Source organism: Aspergillus versicolor, assembly GCF_001890125.1.
Source record: "Aspergillus versicolor CBS 583.65 unplaced genomic scaffold ASPVEscaffold_3, whole genome shotgun sequence".
In the NCBI taxonomy this organism is placed as follows: domain Eukaryota; kingdom Fungi; phylum Ascomycota; class Eurotiomycetes; order Eurotiales; family Aspergillaceae; genus Aspergillus; species Aspergillus versicolor.
In genome coordinates this window covers 2,239,089-2,255,810 of record NW_024467526.1, presented here as the reverse complement: position 1 = coordinate 2,255,810, position 16,722 = coordinate 2,239,089, and the positions used below count along the sequence as shown (strand labels likewise).

Below are 16,722 nucleotides of genomic sequence, written 5' to 3'. Positions count from 1 at the left end.
TCGCTCATCATTTGAACCAGCTAAATCCACCCAGCTTATCTCTTCCCTTAGCTCTCGTTTTCAAGCCCGAGTCATTAATCCCACCGCTAGCCAAGCGGCCCCTTTTTTTATTTGTGGTTGTGTATACACATTGCAGTCCATTTGCACATGGTCTGGTTTATAGGCTTGGACTGAGAGTCAAGGCTCGAGCCACTGGCGGGGTGTGGATTGTATCGAAGCGCATCTGACTGGCTGCAACTATCCCCTCTTGGACGATCACATCAGTCAAGGAGGCGGTGAGCACTGAAGAGTTGGAATCGCTCTTAGAGCTTGGGCCAGTCTCAACCATCTGTAAACCAAAAACCAATATCTAAGTCAGTCGTTGGCAAGTTATTGGTGAGTATGAGGTACGGTTTGAACTTGTGCTTTGCTCTTCACTGCATGTAAGACTTCATGTTTGTAACAAGTGGTTATCAATGTTCTTATAACTGCTTGTTATCAATCTTTCTAACTGTAAATCCTGTATATGCGCCTTATTGAACTTATGAGCAGCCTGAGAATAGTAGCCTACCCTAAAGTAATGGACATAACTGATAGACAGGCAGAGGATTCTTCTCACACAAGCACGCCACCAAAAACCTGGTAGATTGGTTAATCAGGCCATGTTAATTGGGTGTTGTATTCAAACTTGGTACCTACAGGCCGATCAGGGACACCCCGGAGTTTCCTAGAGACACAATATTGCTCTATGAACTCCTACTGTCGGCCAAAGTTGGCCAGAATTAGTATTTGCATACTGTAATTTGCGTTTCTGCTACTGCACAGTGGAGTAAGATACCGCCTAGAAAAGTTTGAAAAACCGCCCAAGTGGACTGTTCTGGGGAAGATCTCCGTTCCTAGCCGCTTGTTGCGGATTCATTTATTTCAGGAGGTAATGAGGATACAACAGCCGGACCTGTGGCTCAGCCCGAACCGTGGTTGAGATACTCCATTTGTATCTGCTGGATTTCAACTGAAAGTTGAGAGATTTATTTCTACAAGCCTATTCAGTATTCACCCTATCTATCTACGTGAGATCCTTGTTGAATATAGCCATAGTAGAGATATCCCTGCTGTTATGCAGGACAAGGCCGATCAACTCGCATACCCTCAGACCACTGGAGTATCAGAAACATCGCTGCCTTGATACTGGCAGAGGGCGATATTCCATTCGGCGCCTCAACAAACAAATAGCTCAAACCAAGAAGCCACGGAGTGAGCATTGAGTCGTGGACGCTCATGGTTAGCTGCCTAGCCAGCTAGTCAGCTTTCGCCTGGCACCAATCTTTCGCTCCGTTACGTTTCCTTGATTGGGGAATTCAGACTCAGAGATCTTGCAATATGTTCTTGATCATTCCCCTGAAGCCCGTCCCTTGCCGAGATTGGTCTCCCGAGTGAGATACTTGATTCTTGTAAGTTATCATAATGCGGGGTAGCTGATTGAGGGGTTTCTGGGCAATGACGTATATAGGCATTGTATAGTTCTTCTCCCGGTTTCTACCGTCAATGCGGACAAACAGTTTGATTCAAGAGAGGAAAAGAGGTCTCCAATGTTATCGACGCACGGGTTTGAAATATAGTAGCGCTCTTCCATATTAGCAATCCATAGCGACGAGTCCTGCGCGTTCGGTGCAGCGATATGGTTGTAGATAGATAGCTCTTAACATCCAACAAGCAAATACAGCCATACACCCCGAGTATAAAGATATGATTTCAAGGCAATCATTCTTCTTTGAGTGGATAACGAAAAGGCAGGAGATGGTCAGGATCTACTTTCTGAATACCAGCTACACTCTGGTCGTTCAGCTGTTGGCCCCAACTAGGAACAACGTTAGTAAGCCCATAAACTAAACAAATGATGATAATTACCCTTCAATACCCTCTTCTTCGTATTATTATTCCAGCATTTCTTAGACATACACCCATTGTGATCAGATATCAGCCTGTATTGATCATGAGTGCAATCCTTCAAAGTTTGAGACAGTACTCTCCGGAAGAGTACTTCTCATTGGAACATCCTCATAAATACGGACTGGATGACCCAGATCTTAACCCAGTTAGTAGCTGTTAACTTGGGGAATATTTGTAGAATCGCCGTCAATGGCAAGCCGAGTACACCTGCAAAGACTTTCGGGTGCGGTTGGCATTGATCGCATAGAATGATAGTCGCCGCAGTTTCCACTTCCGTGATCTACATTACGATTACTAGCGCGGCGATCATGTAGTCTCCGAGATCGAATGAAAACCGTTGGCATTTACAGCAATTTGCTACGAGATAATCAAGTTATATCTAGTGGTTCATCACCAGGATGCTTGCATTAGGGTATACACTATAACGGGAAATAACACTGACCAGCCAAGGACAATCACACGCGATCATCAGCTAAGTCTTCAAAACAGAAACAGGATATAACAATGCAAATCCAACCCATACAGAAGGGTAAACAGATGTGCGTGCTCCAAAAAGCCAACTCGAGTCTCAGACAGGATCTGGCTTTGTCAAACCAACATGAGGTAGTAGTACAAGGCTTGAACAGCGGCGTTGGGAATAGCAGCGTCAATTCGTAATCGTGGTGCGTTGGACATAGGAAGAACTCAGCACATCATTTTTAAAACTCATTTTTCTTCATTGTCTTTCTGGCCCATCGGCCAGATTGGCGCCGACAGAAAGTGCAAACTAAGATCAATATGCAACGGTCCAGCGGGAATTGGTGATTCCACTAAACGATCATTTGCGCAATGCCTTGTCCGCCCAAGGTCTTGCTGCCAACAAAGTCCTGGCTCTTGAGGCCAGCCAGAGCATAGAAAATACCGGCGATGAGAAGGAGGACGGCGGCCGCAATTAAACTAGAGCCTCTCTCAATGAGACTAAGCCACTGAACAACACTCATGACGGTGTACATTCCAGCACGCATCCAGTTGGTTGTGAAGCGTCGGATAAAAGTGTCGAATTTCTCTGATGTAGGGCAGATTCTAAGGAGGAAAGGCACCTCAGTGAAGATGAGGATGCAACCGGAAACGCTATATAGATGAGCTATAGGAAATGCTACCGGGGTATGATCTAACTCACATGCACAGAATACTGAAAACGATGAGGACCGCATTGAACGAGAAAATGTTGGCGATACCGACGGCAAGACACAGGATGATGCACAGCACACCCGTCCTAACAGCCATTGATTGTCAGCAATTTACTCTTGCAATAGACGCGATGTGACAGTTTTTAAAGGCGAGCAGGCCGTGGGAGAGATGCCAGTGTTGCTACAGCGCGCCAAACCAGTGCAAACAATGCCAAGCATATCCATTTGAGATTCCAGGCAGCCATTATTTATCACCGAATGGTTTGGTGATGCGCAACGTTGTAACGAGGGAGAAGGATTGAAATATATTCAGGGAATCGGGTACAGACCATTGACCGTAGATACCTAGATGATGAGGTGTTAGTTTCTATCTCTTTGCTTACTGCCAATATGGCGAGCGGGAAGTCATACTGAAGTTTCTTGAGCGCAATTCTTCCGTGATAACAGACATTGTTACGGTTCAAGTATAGCACTTATCGCAAAGAGAATATAGCTGGCGAGTTGCTGGGAAGAAGGTTGAATGGAAGCGAGGGGGTTGAATCGATGAAACAAGGAAGATTGCGAAGAGTGGCTTGTAGATGTTTGAAAGGCAGAGGCAACAAACAAAAACTGGGGCCAGCTTGCCATTCTCGCCGATCGCTTCACCGCCTACAGGCAGAATCGCTCCTCAAGATAACGGCTGAGGAGTAAATAACTTCAATTCTCCGCATCACCCTGAAAGCTATATTCAATTTCCCAGTCTCATTGTTTCTCCAAAATCTTTGCTTTATTAACTTAACCTAATACGAGCCCAGCCGCTATACATATTGTTCTGAAGGGTGACAACAGTTCAATTATCAACTGCGCCTAGCGGTCATGGACGATAACAAGCACAGCCGCAATGTCTCCAGATGTAAGAACAGCTATTATTTCTGCTTGTATGATAATAATAGCACTAACTAAATCAGCGTCGCGACCACGTAGTTCAACCAAGGGTCCGCTAGACCAACCAGACGAGTAAGATATGTAATCTACAAGCGGCCGCATGTATGCTGATGATACCTAGCCCTCTGAACGCTGAGGACCCGGGCAAGATATCTACGCTCTTGAATCAGAACACAGCCGATTATGGGTCGTGTACGGGCGCCTCGTTTAACTCACTGGATCCGCTAGCCCCAAAAGAACTATCATTAGATTTGGACAAGGACCTGTCGTTTCTTCTCCGGTATGACAACTACCATTCGCTCTCGCAAGTCGACATTCCACATGCCTTGCGGTCTGAATTTATATCGCTCACATCCGATGCGACATTGGATTCATCACTCGGTACTCTTGAGAGGCTCCTGGCTGAAGGCCATTTTCTCTTAGCCGCTTATCTGTGTGGCTCGATCCTAACATCGACTCTAATATCTCCGAAGAATATCAAGGTGATATTTGCCCTGTTTTACACGCGACTGGCGTGCCTAGAACTTTCTGGCAATACGGTCATTGCAGCTCAAGAATCCAAAGCGCTTGAAGATCTAAGTTCGACGTTCTACTATGTGGATCCCGAACTTAAGGCCGCCGATGCAGATGTCCATCAATCAAACTTCCCACAGCACATTGCACCATGGCCTCTTCGTGTCTTGGCCATCAGGCTACAGAGTATAGGATTCGGTGACCCGCGTAGGGGGATCGGAGGTTTGTACGAGATCGGCCTGGAAGCGCGAAGAGAGATTATGCGCCCGGACATAGATCCCGCTGAACGAGAAGTCTGGAAACAGAGGTTGTCCGATCTTGGGGTGCGAACGGTCAATGCGCTGATTGAAATGGGAGATCTCGACGCAGCCAAAAGATCGCTGGAGGGTTTAACACAGACGGAACACGTCAATGAAGTTACCAAATTAAGAACAGTGCTTCTTTTACTCTCGGTTGGCGATATTGACGCGGCGAGGAAATTATGTGTGGGTTTTAGTGACACTGGTGATGCAATATTTAAACCTCTCCTCAGTATGGCTGAAGGACGTTACGACGATGCAGTTCTAGAATGGCGCAGCCTACTAGATATCAAGGACAAGGAAACCGATGACGCCATTATCTCCCAGAACCTAGCCGTATGCCTGCTGTATACTGGCCGGCTAAGTGAGGTACGTTTCTGTTTCTATCTGCTGTGCCACAGGACTAACAATACTGTATTCAGGCGCGTGAGGTCCTGGAATCCTTGGTCCAGAAGCAGCTCTCATTCTCCAGCCTCGTATTCAATCTGGCAACAGTCTATGAGTTGTGCTCTGACAAGTCTGTGGAATTGAAGCATGGACTTGTCGAAGTCATTGCCAAACAGCCAATCACGGGACATACGAATCTGGACCGACTGAACACAGATTTCAAGTTATGAACAATATTAGTTGTGGTAGGTGATATATATGTCTATGAATACACCTCATGTGCTGCTTTTAACACCAGCAGCACACTTTTACTAAACGCCAGTACCGATGCTCCAGAGTCGCCATGCAGTATCATAACAAATATATCGTAATCAAGGCATCAACCTGTGCTTTCCTGAATGGGCGTAAGGTTGCCCTCGGGTTTTGGCTTTGGTCTCGGTTTGCGGATTATAATCCTATCGCCTTCTTTCTCCCATCCTAGTTTCTCTCTCTCCGTCAACTTCTCCCATGTCCATGTGTGATCCCCAGTACAGCCTTCAACAATCCACGCAACATCGACACCCAAGTAAGCCTTACCAACTGCTTTAAGAGCGTGCCGTCGAACCCGATCTTCTGCCCAGTTCATCACTGCACGCATGGTTGAATCAACTTCTTTTCGAACCCGCCAAAATAAAATCCAATTATCATGCGCGATGGCTTGCAGAGCCTGATCAACCTCCCGTGACTGGTAGCTGTACTGCCTGCGCGCCCTTGCGCGGAGCTCAAAGGCGGCAGCTAGATCCTCTTGCCGGCACGCATAGTCAAGGATGAGGTATGAAATGTGATCCTTCAAGTCCGATTCCGGTAACGGATTATATGGGGTGTGAAGATCGTCGAGAAGGTGGCGGAGGGAAGGAAAGTAAGACGGTGGATGCCGAGCTTGGATTGAGACTTTGATGGAGAACACATGGATTCGTTGCGAAAACGCGATGGGGGTAGTTGAGGCAGTGGCCAATACGGCCTCTCGAAGCTTACGAAGGGAAAGAAGGAGGGTGGACAACTCTGTGGCAGCTGAGGGACCGGGTGACACCACCGGTTTGGTGGACTGTGAAACGGAAGCTGGAGGATTTCTTGTTGCGTCGGTCGAGGCGCTTCGGGGCAAAGACAACCAGGCTGCATCTAAGTCCTTGGAGTGCCGCGCACAAAATCCAACGTATCTAGTCACAATCTTGTCATAGTAGTCCTTCTGGGCTTTCGGGTTTAGTAACCTGCGCGGGGTCAACTCGGCCGAGCCAGAGGTCCAAAAGAACGAATGTCATACTTGCGATCTCCTTTGGACACGAACCCTACGGACTCGAGGGGATCAGTCACCGGTTTCAAACGACTATGGGGCCATTTCCCAGGAGGTGCTCGACCACTCATAGCTGCAGGTGAGTCGATTTCGCATTCGGCATAAAATGAGGTCAGATATGGTATGTAGGTGGGATCTCGGACCTCCCGTCACCGGGAGTCGATGGTAAAGAACGGGATTTGAATGATAGATAGCGTTTTGCAGCTGATACTTGTGCAAGACATTGGCACAGTCTGTGCGATCTGAGATGTAGGATGGCAACCCAAGAGGGCCTGAAGAATGTCCGCGGGGAAACTGTGGGCCCGCCTCAAGAGATGTTTGTCTTGTTTGCCTCCCAACAGCCGCCGAGGTACGGGGGTACTTTGTTGAGTGGCTCAACATACTCTTCTTTTTTTCTACTACAACATATTTTGGGCATCGCTATAATGAGACATATACAAGCCATATTAATACATACTTAGCAATCTTGGTCGCGCTATCGCTTCTTTCATTTCTTTTCTGATCTCAGTTTGCCTGCATTATTGCTTATTCGAGATGCCACCCAGTCAGCGTCGTCCCACCGAAAGCCATGAGAAGGACCCAGGAAGCTGTCAGACAGCCTCTGTTGCGACTACAGTCTTGGAGGATCCTCCTCGGGCTATCAGATCTCTTCTGCACTGGGATGATTTGCCCCACTGGCAGCGCGATAACCAGCATATTCATACAGGATACCGACCAGCATCCTACTCGTTCCTGGGGTCGTTCCAATCCCTGGCATATATTCACAACGAGACTGTCAATATATACACGCATCTACTGCCATCTCTACTTGCCGCCCCTGCGGCTATTCAGCTATATCGAGCCGTTGCGCCACGCTATGAAACTGCCGCCCATGATGATATCCTAGCGTTTGGCTGCTTCTTCGCCGGAGCTGCCTTTTGCCTGGGGATGTCGGCGTTCTATCATACCATTTCAAATCATTCCCCGATTGTGGCACGCATTGGAAACACGTTCGACTATATTGGTATTGTGGGACTAATTGTGGGCAGCTTTGTTCCTAGTGTCTACTATGGTTTCTACTGCGTTCCTGAGTTGCAGAAGCTTTATTGGAGCATGATCTGCACAATGGGCCTTGGCTGCGTCGTTGTTTCGATCTTTCCTCAGTTCCGGACCCCCCGTTGGCGCCCATTCCGGGCAGGCATGTTTGTGAGCATGGGTCTGTCGGCAGTGTTTCCTGTAGTCCATGGGCTGCAGCTCTACGGGCGTGACCAGATGGTGCGTCAGATTGGACTCGGCTGGCTCTTGCTCCAGGGATTTCTGTACATCCTAGGAGCGGGGATATATGCAGCCCGAGTCCCCGAACGGTTGCGACCAGGGAAGTTCGATCTTTGGGGGAGTTCGCATCAGATCTTTCATGTGCTTGTTGTCTGCGCCGCAATGGCTCATCTGACAGGACTTTTGAGGGCTTTTGATCATAGACATAGCGGGACCGCAGAGAGCTGTCCTCCGGGTGCCATTCTGTGATTCGTCATGATGAACTTGATGATCACACGAACAGGCCCAAGAAAAAAGAGAAAAAAGAAAAAGGTTGCGAGTGGATAACACGTTACCTTGGGCCAGAAGTCGCAATGTCCAATCTTAGCGTGGTATAAATGACGGGCGGTCATGATATGGGCTCTGACGCTCACCAAACGAGATTTGTCCAACCTTAAAAAGGGTTCTCCATGCTGACCATGGCGACTTGTGCGACTAAGAGTTGAGTTGAGTTTACCCTAAAACGGGGACAACCCAACGAAAGAGACCATATTACAAAAGAGAGAAGAGGCTGCAAGAGGGGTGGGCAGCTGTCGAAGCCTGTGAATTCCACTGCTTCCTGTGCGGTTTTGCAACCCAAGCCAGGCAGTAGAGGCGTGCCTGCTTGCGCCTGATTACAACTCACATGCTGCGCTGGCCTGCATCCCAAATATGCATCCCTTAGCAGATGATGCCCTTTTTTATTGGATATTACATCAGTCCAGGAGGCTGTTATTTTTTATTTATTTTTTTTTGGGGCAACCAAGCCGCAAGAGGGTTAATCGACTTACAACCACCCCACGTCGTCTGTACATGATTTGTACACGATGTTGCACCTAAGCTTATTCATCGGCATTGCCGTGCTGGACTCCACGAGACTGCACTGGGTGGCGGTTCTCGCCTTCGACCAGGAACCGTCGACTGCATGCAGTGATTGGTCTCCATTGCCTAGGTTTCTGGCCGGCTGGAGTCAGTTGGACTGCTTGAGGCGTGCAGGTAGAGGCATGAATCACAGTTGGTTGGAACGCTGCCAGGTGGATCAGAATTTTTGGGGTTTCACAACGGCTGACTTTCTTCTGCGCTCGGGTCCCCAGTCAAGTATGAACTGAGGTCTGCGACATAAATTGGCTGAGAATATATACAACTGCGTATATATAATCACAATGCGCTAGATGGTACTTGGCTGATGGGCCCCAAAGAGTTGTTCTTTTCCCTTTTCCTTGGCCGACTACAGATCCGCTCTTGCATAGCAGAAGCTTCTGAAACCACCCGTGGCCCTCGATGCTCAGTGAATCTAGCGCACCCTCCAACAACGGAGAAACACCGAAGCTCCGAACTGCCTGTGAAAACTGCAGGCAGTCAAAAGTGAAGTGCAATCTGACCGAGAAGGATACGTGCATTCGCTGCCTCCGCCATGGGCTCCTGTGTCGTTACCGAGCCGCCAACCGGTCCGGCAAGCCCAAGGGGAGCAAGAATCGGTCTACGCTTCGGAAATTGGGACAGTTGCAGGAGAGCAAGCGTACATTTACGTCGAGCGATCGACTGGCCAAGAAAAGCATAGAGGCTATACCGAGTCCGCGCTTCACGCGCAGCGATACCGACATGGTAATTTTGCTCTCATCTGATATTGCTCCGTCGTCTGTTTCTAACCCTCGCAGAGTCTACAGACGGTACAGAGTCTATCCGAAAACCCCATGAACGACGTTTCAAATGCGTCCATGGCCCTGGCGGAGTACACGGAGTACCCTTCGCTCTACCCGGACTCAATGGCCAATAGTCCCTGTGCGGCTTCAATGTCACCGACATTTCTTCAGAAAGAGTTCATCACAAAAGGGCTAACCACGTTTCCTCTCGCCGTTCACATCCCGAGTGTGCTACGACCAACATGTGACTGCGCAGAAACCCTAGTTTTCTATCACGACAATCTCCGGCAAATGGTTGTTAACCCGGGGCAGCTGCGGTTCGACCAGATGCTCCAAGGAGTGCAGGCAGCACTCTCGGTATGTCGTGGGCTCTTGCAGTGCCCCAGCGGACACAAGGACAACCACAGCGCCAACGACACAAGTTTAATTCTCTGCATGTCTACTATCGAGATCACCTTCCAATTGCTGGACTTCTGGACTACGTACGATTTCATCCCGCAAGCGAGGGAGGGTCCCCGTGAAACAGCGAGTTACGGCGAGTATGAGATGGGGCCAGACGAGGGCCGCCGGGTCCGCCGATTCCTCATCCGAGGGCGCATCCTGCTCTGCAAGGAGACTCTCGGCCTTCTTAAAGGTGCGGCGGGGTTTAAGGAAGACGGACTGGGAGGAAGCTGGCTGCAACAGATCACTGGGGGCTCGGAAGCGATGGCCGATAGTTTTCTCCATGCCATCTCGGAGGCAGACTGTATTTGCAATTTACCTAGCTACACCTAGCCATGTAATAACTAATCTAATTACTATCGCATAGCACATACTAGTATTTAATGAGACACAAGATGTTTATTTACTTTATTTATTTAGCTTTTGTTTTGTTCGGCGATATAGGATGCAGCCGGACGGCTCTCGGCTGCTCTCTAACCAACGGGCCTCGGCAAACCCCTCGCCGCATACTTTATAACACCATCATCCATCTCCATCTCCATCCCCAACTCCATCTTGGTTTTTTGTAAAGAAAAGAAAGTAGCAAAAATGGCCTCCCGCCTCTCCCAGCTAAACGCCCACCTCAACTACCCCCGCGGCCTGCTTGCCGGCCAAGTCGCCATCATCACCGGCGCAGGCCAAGGCATCGGCGCCGAAGCAGCACGGCTTTTCGCCAACGAGGGCGCAAAGGTCGTTGTTGCTGACATTGACGGCGGTACGTCAAAATCCTCTATTCAACCCATCTCTGATCTCTTAAAAAAAAAAAAAAAAAAATCAAACTGGGTCTAACATTCCGGGTTATAGGGAAAGCCAGCGCCGTAGTCGACGCTATCAACGGCGCCGAGTCCGGCCGCGCCATTGCGGTCGTCGGAGACATTCTCGACGACAAGTACATCCAGACTCTCGTCGACAAGGCCGCTGAATTCGGGAACGGCAAGATCCATGTCATCGTTAACAATGCCGGATTTACATGGGACGGCGTTATTCACAAGGTACCTACCTACCTACCTACTTATCATCCAACGAGCTGCCTTATTATATTATGTTCATGGCCGGCTAACAAGCAAACAGATCACCGACAAGCAATGGGATACCATGGTCGCGGTGCACAACACAGCGCCGTTTAAGCTCATCCGCGCCGCGGCCAAGTACTTCCGCGTGAAGGACGGCGAACCCCGAGTTGTCATCAACATCTCGAGTACGAGTGGTCTCCACGGGAATGCGTAAGTCCCTGTCCTGGCCCAGGCCTCTTCACCCGCACCCCATACCAACGGGCAATGACAATGCTAATGAAAACAGAGGTCAAGCAAACTACGCCCTCGCCAAAGCCGGCGTGGTCGGGCTGACCCGCACAATCGCCAAAGAATGGGGTCCTCAGTTCGGCGTGCGCAGCAACACCATCGCTTTCGGATTCGTGCAGACGCGACTCACGGCCGCGAAGGAGAAGGGCGCTTTTATTACCACGCCCGACGGCACCAAGGTTGCCCTGGGCATTCCGGGACAGCAGATCAATGCGCGCCAGGGGGGTGAGAAGCAGACTTACCCTGATATTCCGCTTGGGCGGCCTGCGAGTCCTGAGGAGGCGGCGAGGAGTGTTCTTGCGGTTGCGAGTCCGTTGTTTAGTTATGTTAATGGGGAGACGATTCGGGTTACTGGGGGGCGGAATATGTAAATAACTTTTTTTTATTTGCTTTTTGAGGCGGGGAATTTAAAGCACGCGGTTGTTGGTTATTGTGATCTATATTAAGGTACTATCTATTTGATAAAGTATATATGATACATGGCTCGTGTCCACATGGCCGGCCATAAGCTCAAAGCCTAACCTTCGAAGAAAACTTTGTTCCATGGAATGTTGATGGTAAACAAGGATGATGGTGAAAGTGAATGTCAAGACGTTATCGTATCGAGAGCATCGTATTTATATCGCTTCGCGCATTGCGCATGCCATAAGCAACTATCCACCAAGCTAAACAAGCCAGACAATTTATCAACAAGAAGCCTGCCTTTCGTATAAGAATCTCCGGGTATATCCCAACCCAAGCCTAAGCAAGGGTGACGTGACCAACAGCCGTCCAACTCCTAACATAAAAAAGTATTGGGGAAACAAAAACAAAAATATCCAACAAGACAGTCCAAGTGTATGCATGCTTCATCTTCCAGGGGGTATTTTCTCACAGCAACAAAACTAAAAATCAAGAAACCATATAAAAACTCCAAGCTCCGCAACAATAATTCAAAGTACCAAAGTGACCCTCCCAAGAGAATTATCATCTCCAAGATATTATAACAGAAATTCAAATTTCTGGTCCCAGTGGATCGATCCATAGGATTGACTAAAGGCATTATCCTTCGGCAATCCTTGGGTTAATCCTTGGGAATTCCGATTGGCATGGCAAAAACCAGGCAAGATCCAAGGAAGTCCACAATCCAGGCCAGAAAACAATTAATCGTATGTCCAGGTGAGAAAAAAGGGAACCAGGTGGTAGTCCGGGAAAATAATACAGTGGGTAATAAAAAAAATGTCCAAAGAAGGAATGGCGTCAAGGTTGAATGTGTTTCGACGTAAATCGTGTTCGCGAGTCTGCGAATTAACAGACGGGTATAGGGTAGGTGTATGGTTGTTGGCAAACCACGAATGGTTCGGTCACAGGTGGTTCTGGAATATCACCGCATGCGACAGGGTCCAATTGGGGAAAGTCATCCTTGCAGGCTGTCTCGTCCGGTCCAAGAGAGGACATGCTGTCCATGTCTGAATAGCCTTCCGTGTAGGAAGAAGCATCCGAGACGGCGGAGAAGGCATCCGAGTATTGAGACGAATCAGAGGAGCAGACAGAAGGTTCGGTGTTCAAGGCGTCCTCGACAACAGGGACGGGAACCTGTGGAGGGTGGATGTAGTTGACAAGTGGTCCAGTTGTTGACCCCCAAGGAGTCATGGGGTTGAGAGTGAATCGTGGACAGTCCAGAATGATTTGGCGCAGCTCCGGAATGGTAATCCGCCTTGAGGGGTCAGGCTCGAAGATGCGGCTGAGAATACAGACCATCTCGTCCGACAAGGGGAGGATGGACTTGAGGAAGAACGGGTCCTTGAGATAGGCGCGGAAGGTGGAATCCTCGAATGAGGCACGCTTCCACGGGTTACGACCGCAGGTCAAATTGACGAGGATGACACCCAAGCTCCAGACGTCATTCGGTGCTGATTGGTAGTATGACATCGGGCGGGGGTTCGGTTGCTGGCACTCTGTGATAAGGTTAGCCTCGTCAAGTCTGGACCGTATAGGGGAGAGATGTTACCTGGCGACATGTAGAATGTCGACCCGCATCCAAAATCGGAGGTGAGGTAGTCCATTGTAGCAAGGCCAAAGTCAGCCAACTTGACGGTCAATCCCTGGTCGGTGACCAGAATGTTCTCCGGCTTGAGATCCCTGTGGTAGATTCCGAGCGAGTGGCAGTAGTGGACCGCATCCAGGATTTGAAGAAAAACGCGCTTAACCAGGAGATCGTTCCCGACAAAGTGGCTCTTGTCGGTGATGCTTGAAAACAGATCTCCTTCGGGGCAGAATTCTATAACCACATAGGTGCAGTCGACGGAATCCATGATGCGAACCAGGGAGACGACATTGGGGTGTTGGCTGGCCATGTGGTGGAGCTTGATCTCACGTTGCTGGAACTTAAGCTGGCGGGGATCCAAACCAGCTTTGTTGAGGGCCTTGACAGCGTATAGAACGTCGGTATGGATATCCACGGCTGTGTATACCACACCATAGGCGCCAACTCCGAGGATGCTGGTGAGCTCCAGCCGGTTGGCTAGGAGCAGTCCGAGGCGGTCTTCCGGGGCATAGCGGGGTATTGGGGGAGACTGAGGAGGGGTGGGAAGCATATGAGGATACATGAAGGGGAGAGGCGGGGCCAGCATGGCAGTCGAGTAGCTTCAATTTTCCTTTGGGGGGAGGAAAGCGAAAGAACAACTAGGCCTGATCCAGTGGAGTTGGAGAGACGGTATGTAGTAGTAGAGTAGTATATCCTGGGGGGGATATATCCTATAGTTGGGGAGCTGGCGAGAGAGATAAAAAACACCAAATCAGACCGGATGGTAAGCCTTTAAGAAGCCATGGAAAGAGTGAAGTCGGTCAAGTCTATCCAGCAGTCCAGGGAGAGGGAGAGATCCAACAGTGGGATGGAGATGTGTTGGTTGGATGTGTTGTGTTGAATGGAGCAGTTCAGTTGAGTTGCACAGCCCAGCGGTTCCAGGACTTGGCAGAGTTAAAGTAGATGTTTGTTGTTGACCGGCAATCCAGGTATTAGAAGGAAAGATAAAATACTGATATATAAATACGAAAGAAAGCAAACAAGAAGAGAAGGCGAGGGAGAGACGGATAGAAGAGGATGAGGAGGAAGAAGTAAGAGCAGGAGGAGGCGTGGAAGGATGCGAGGGAAAGGGGGAGGATAGCGGCGGAACGGGGCACGGCGAGCAGTAATAAAAACAACACCGGCGAAGCATAACAGAGCATGTTAATTGCGAGAGGACGGCTGCTCGTGGCCACCGCCTGCGCTGCCCCCGTTCTCCGTCGTGGTTACATCTGGGGCCCGCTGACTGGCTGCCGCGGCGGCAAACGGGGCGCTGATAGGCGGCCCCAGCTGGCGGCCCCCACAGGTCACTCATTGCGCTCTGCTGCACACACCGCCAGGCCCCCACTCACACCTGCCCGCCACGCACGCTGATTGGGCGGCAGGCCGGGTTTCTTATTTTACCAGCCTCTACGATGATTCATGACATCCAGGATCGGCCCCAACTGCGCTCGAGTCTGGCGAGACTCGACGGATGGGGCCTTGGAGATCGGATGGCAACTGCCCTCACACCGTCTTTTTCGAATGTTCCATTTCCCTCCTTCAAAGTTCGTGCTGGTGCATACGAGGTCTCCGCAGAGACCCGCGGGCGCGCAAATCACCATCAGCCAGGAGTCGTGGCACTGCAGGCGCCTGCAGATGGTGCCCGGGCGTTGATTTCACACCAGAGGACCCCCATCTCAACGCCCTGTTCTGCTCAGGCTCTCAAGTAGCCATCGGAGTATATAGCGCCCAGCCTTGCCTCCACCCACCCGACTTCTCTCTTTTTCCTCACCTCAAACAGACATCTCAAACTGAACCACGGCTGCAAGAAGGCGACAGACGGCACGCCGCACGGGGAAAACAGCCAGTTCCGGGCTCTTGCCACTGGCTTCAATAATGGCTATGCTTCCATGTGGTTGCGAGTTGCGACCTGGAACATGGACTGTGGATCTCGCCCTTAATCTGCTGAGATTAAGGTGTCGACAGTGCGTGTTTGGTCCACTTGAACCAGCGGTCCTGTTCTGGCTGTGACTCTTGACGCCGAAGCCATCCAAAATAGAAAGTCCTCACAGTAGTTCTCTCCCGTATACCTGCCACTCGCAGAAACAACTCCGCACAAGCATTGGCCTGGGACTGAGTCTGACAGTGGTGAAGCAGCCAGCGTTGCCAGTCTCACCCGACCATGCCAAACACGAAAGTGAGGCAGCAGCGCAGAGCCAATCGCCCGCTTCCTTCGAGAAGAACGGGGGATCCAAGCCAGCCGCCGCGGGCCGTGATTGGCCGGATTGTTGCCACGTTTGCTGTCCAGAACAGGGCTGGGCGCCGCTGTGCGGAGCCTGGCCAGGTCTGTGCGCCCCCAACTGAAGCCTGAGGCCCATTGATCTCCGCCGCTGCCTGTCTGTCTGCCTCTTGTTGATGCGCCGCCTCCCTGCGCATGAGCTCATCATCCCTCTCCCAGCAAACACTCGGCGATTTTCTCATTGGCCCCTGCTCCTCTTCCTTCTCTTCCTGATGCCTATCGAGGATCACTGCCTCTTCTTAGTCCTTAGCATGGTTCCATATTCCATGGATCCGTATACCAGCGTCGACTTCCATGGCCTGCCAGACCCAGCCAACCACTTGAGGTGCCTGTCCAGACTCTTTGTCCAAAGATAGCCAACCCAATAAGCCCATCAGATGAGAGAGCGAGGAAGAGACGTACTCTCGCCGGATCCCGCCTAGTTCCTTCCGCGACCGCCCGATTGAAAGTTCACGCGCGCAGCTCATTGTCTGCCTGGTCAAATCCGGGGTAGTTGACGAGTGTACTTCGTACAACTTGGAAGGTTCTCCTGGCCCCCTCCAACTCGCCAACCAACCAACGAATCCTACAAAGTGTCCCTCTTACGAACCCCCTTCTGCTGCTGTTTCTTGGTTGGCACTATACCTTTCAGTTGGAACCAAGAACCTCAAAAAACTCAAGACACCGCGTCGGAACCTTAGTGCCTGACTGCATCCACTTATTCGCAATCTATCTCCGAATAGGTCGCTACCGGCTGGTATCTGAGCTACCTAAGCAGCTTCGGGTCTGGGTTTAGGCATCCAGTCCCGCACTCGACAGTAGTCATACTCCGTAGATAGTAATGGATCCATACTTGGGTTCGTAGTTCGTACTCTGTCGACTCGTATTATTGTGTGCTACCTAGTTCTACTGAGGCTCCCACTCCGCCCCCCTTGGAGTCATCACAAACACACAAACATAGCTGATCGGTGATGCGATAGTGGACCGGTCAGCTTGCAAAAACGCTGTCGATCACTGGACTGGGTTGAGATTTGCCTCCTGTGTTTATTGTTTGGTGAGCGTTTGTGGGTGCCCGTGATATCGCGCCCACAGCCCAGCTTAGGTTGAACGAGCTGGGAAAGCTTTTGCCACCACTTGAGTCAAGCATCAGTTGACTGTCGCCCTATATTGT

At 50.3% G+C, this 16,722-nt stretch overlaps 9 protein-coding genes across 9 annotated transcripts; 5 read left to right on the top strand and 4 right to left on the bottom strand.

Moving 5' to 3' along the window:
* Positions 1-2,339: 2,339 nt before the first annotated feature.
* Positions 2,340-3,683, bottom strand: ASPVEDRAFT_39888 (Tvp18 family protein). The gene is made up of 4 exons (XM_040812028.1): positions 3,510-3,683; positions 3,428-3,443; positions 3,089-3,184; positions 2,340-3,039 (listed from the first exon to the last, which is right to left on the bottom strand). The coding sequence occupies exons 1-4, from the start codon at positions 3,547-3,549 to the stop codon at positions 2,739-2,741; spliced, it is 453 nt and encodes a 150-aa protein (XP_040666187.1). The 5' UTR covers positions 3,550-3,683; the 3' UTR covers positions 2,340-2,738.
* Positions 3,684-4,126: 443 nt separating this feature from the next.
* ASPVEDRAFT_127705 (uncharacterized protein) lies at positions 4,127-5,451 on the top strand (the record flags this gene model as incomplete). Its single annotated transcript, XM_040806489.1, has 2 exons — positions 4,127-5,203; positions 5,257-5,451. The coding sequence occupies 2 exons, from the start codon at positions 4,127-4,129 to the stop codon at positions 5,449-5,451; spliced, it is 1,272 nt and encodes a 423-aa protein (XP_040666186.1).
* On the bottom strand, positions 5,379-6,993 carry ASPVEDRAFT_189396 (uncharacterized protein). The gene is made up of 2 exons (XM_040809045.1): positions 6,522-6,993; positions 5,379-6,468 (listed from the first exon to the last, which is right to left on the bottom strand). Exons 1-2 carry the CDS (start codon positions 6,620-6,622, stop codon positions 5,601-5,603), a joined length of 969 nt encoding a protein of 322 aa, XP_040666185.1. The 5' UTR covers positions 6,623-6,993; the 3' UTR covers positions 5,379-5,600.
* Positions 6,994-7,085: 92 nt separating this feature from the next.
* Positions 7,086-8,054, top strand: ASPVEDRAFT_27150 (hemolysin III family protein; the record flags this gene model as incomplete). The annotated part of the gene is made up of 1 exon (XM_040809984.1): positions 7,086-8,054. One exon carries the CDS (start codon positions 7,086-7,088, stop codon positions 8,052-8,054), a length of 969 nt encoding a protein of 322 aa, XP_040666184.1.
* Positions 8,055-9,104: 1,050 nt separating this feature from the next.
* On the top strand, positions 9,105-10,240 carry ASPVEDRAFT_128155 (uncharacterized protein; the record flags this gene model as incomplete). Its single annotated transcript, XM_040806520.1, has 2 exons — positions 9,105-9,464; positions 9,557-10,240. The coding sequence occupies 2 exons, from the start codon at positions 9,105-9,107 to the stop codon at positions 10,238-10,240; spliced, it is 1,044 nt and encodes a 347-aa protein (XP_040666183.1).
* A 255-nt stretch (positions 10,241-10,495) lies between these two features.
* ASPVEDRAFT_51606 (SDR family NAD(P)-dependent oxidoreductase) lies at positions 10,496-11,618 on the top strand (the record flags this gene model as incomplete). Its single annotated transcript, XM_040814503.1, has 4 exons — positions 10,496-10,661; positions 10,751-10,938; positions 11,018-11,169; positions 11,246-11,618. 4 exons carry the CDS (start codon positions 10,496-10,498, stop codon positions 11,616-11,618), a joined length of 879 nt encoding a protein of 292 aa, XP_040666182.1.
* A 916-nt stretch (positions 11,619-12,534) lies between these two features.
* ASPVEDRAFT_129001 (serine/threonine-protein kinase) lies at positions 12,535-13,823 on the bottom strand (the record flags this gene model as incomplete). Its single annotated transcript, XM_040806596.1, has 2 exons — positions 12,535-13,184; positions 13,238-13,823. 2 exons carry the CDS (start codon positions 13,821-13,823, stop codon positions 12,535-12,537), a joined length of 1,236 nt encoding a protein of 411 aa, XP_040666181.1.
* Positions 13,824-14,481: 658 nt separating this feature from the next.
* On the top strand, positions 14,482-15,207 carry ASPVEDRAFT_565728 (uncharacterized protein). The gene has a single exon (XM_040815228.1). It carries the CDS (start codon positions 14,766-14,768, stop codon positions 15,168-15,170), a length of 405 nt encoding a protein of 134 aa, XP_040666180.1. The 5' UTR covers positions 14,482-14,765; the 3' UTR covers positions 15,171-15,207.
* A 238-nt stretch (positions 15,208-15,445) lies between these two features.
* Positions 15,446-16,039, bottom strand: ASPVEDRAFT_81990 (uncharacterized protein; the record flags this gene model as incomplete). The annotated part of the gene is made up of 2 exons (XM_040817119.1): positions 15,446-15,801; positions 15,853-16,039. The coding sequence occupies 2 exons, from the start codon at positions 16,037-16,039 to the stop codon at positions 15,446-15,448; spliced, it is 543 nt and encodes a 180-aa protein (XP_040666179.1).
* Positions 16,040-16,722: the final 683 nt, after the last annotated feature.

Excerpts from the sequence above, each read along its gene's own strand:
- ASPVEDRAFT_189396 (XM_040809045.1), bottom strand. The coding sequence starts at position 6,622 with ATGAGTGGTCGAGCACCTCCTGGGAAATGGCCCCATAGTCGTTTGAAA. Across the intron at positions 6,469-6,521 it reads GTGTCCAAAGGAGATCGCAA|GTTACTAAACCCGAAAGCCC; the intron begins GTATGACATTCG and ends GACCCCGCGCAG.
- ASPVEDRAFT_39888 (XM_040812028.1), bottom strand. The coding sequence starts at position 3,549 with ATGTCTGTTATCACGGAAGAATTGCGCTCAAGAAACTTCA. Across the intron at positions 3,040-3,088 it reads GTTTTCAGTATTCTGTGCAT|CGTTTCCGGTTGCATCCTCA; the intron begins GTGAGTTAGATC and ends TCATCTATATAG.
- ASPVEDRAFT_565728 (XM_040815228.1), top strand. The coding sequence starts at position 14,766 with ATGGGGCCTTGGAGATCGGATGGCAACTGCCCTCACACCGTCTTTTTC.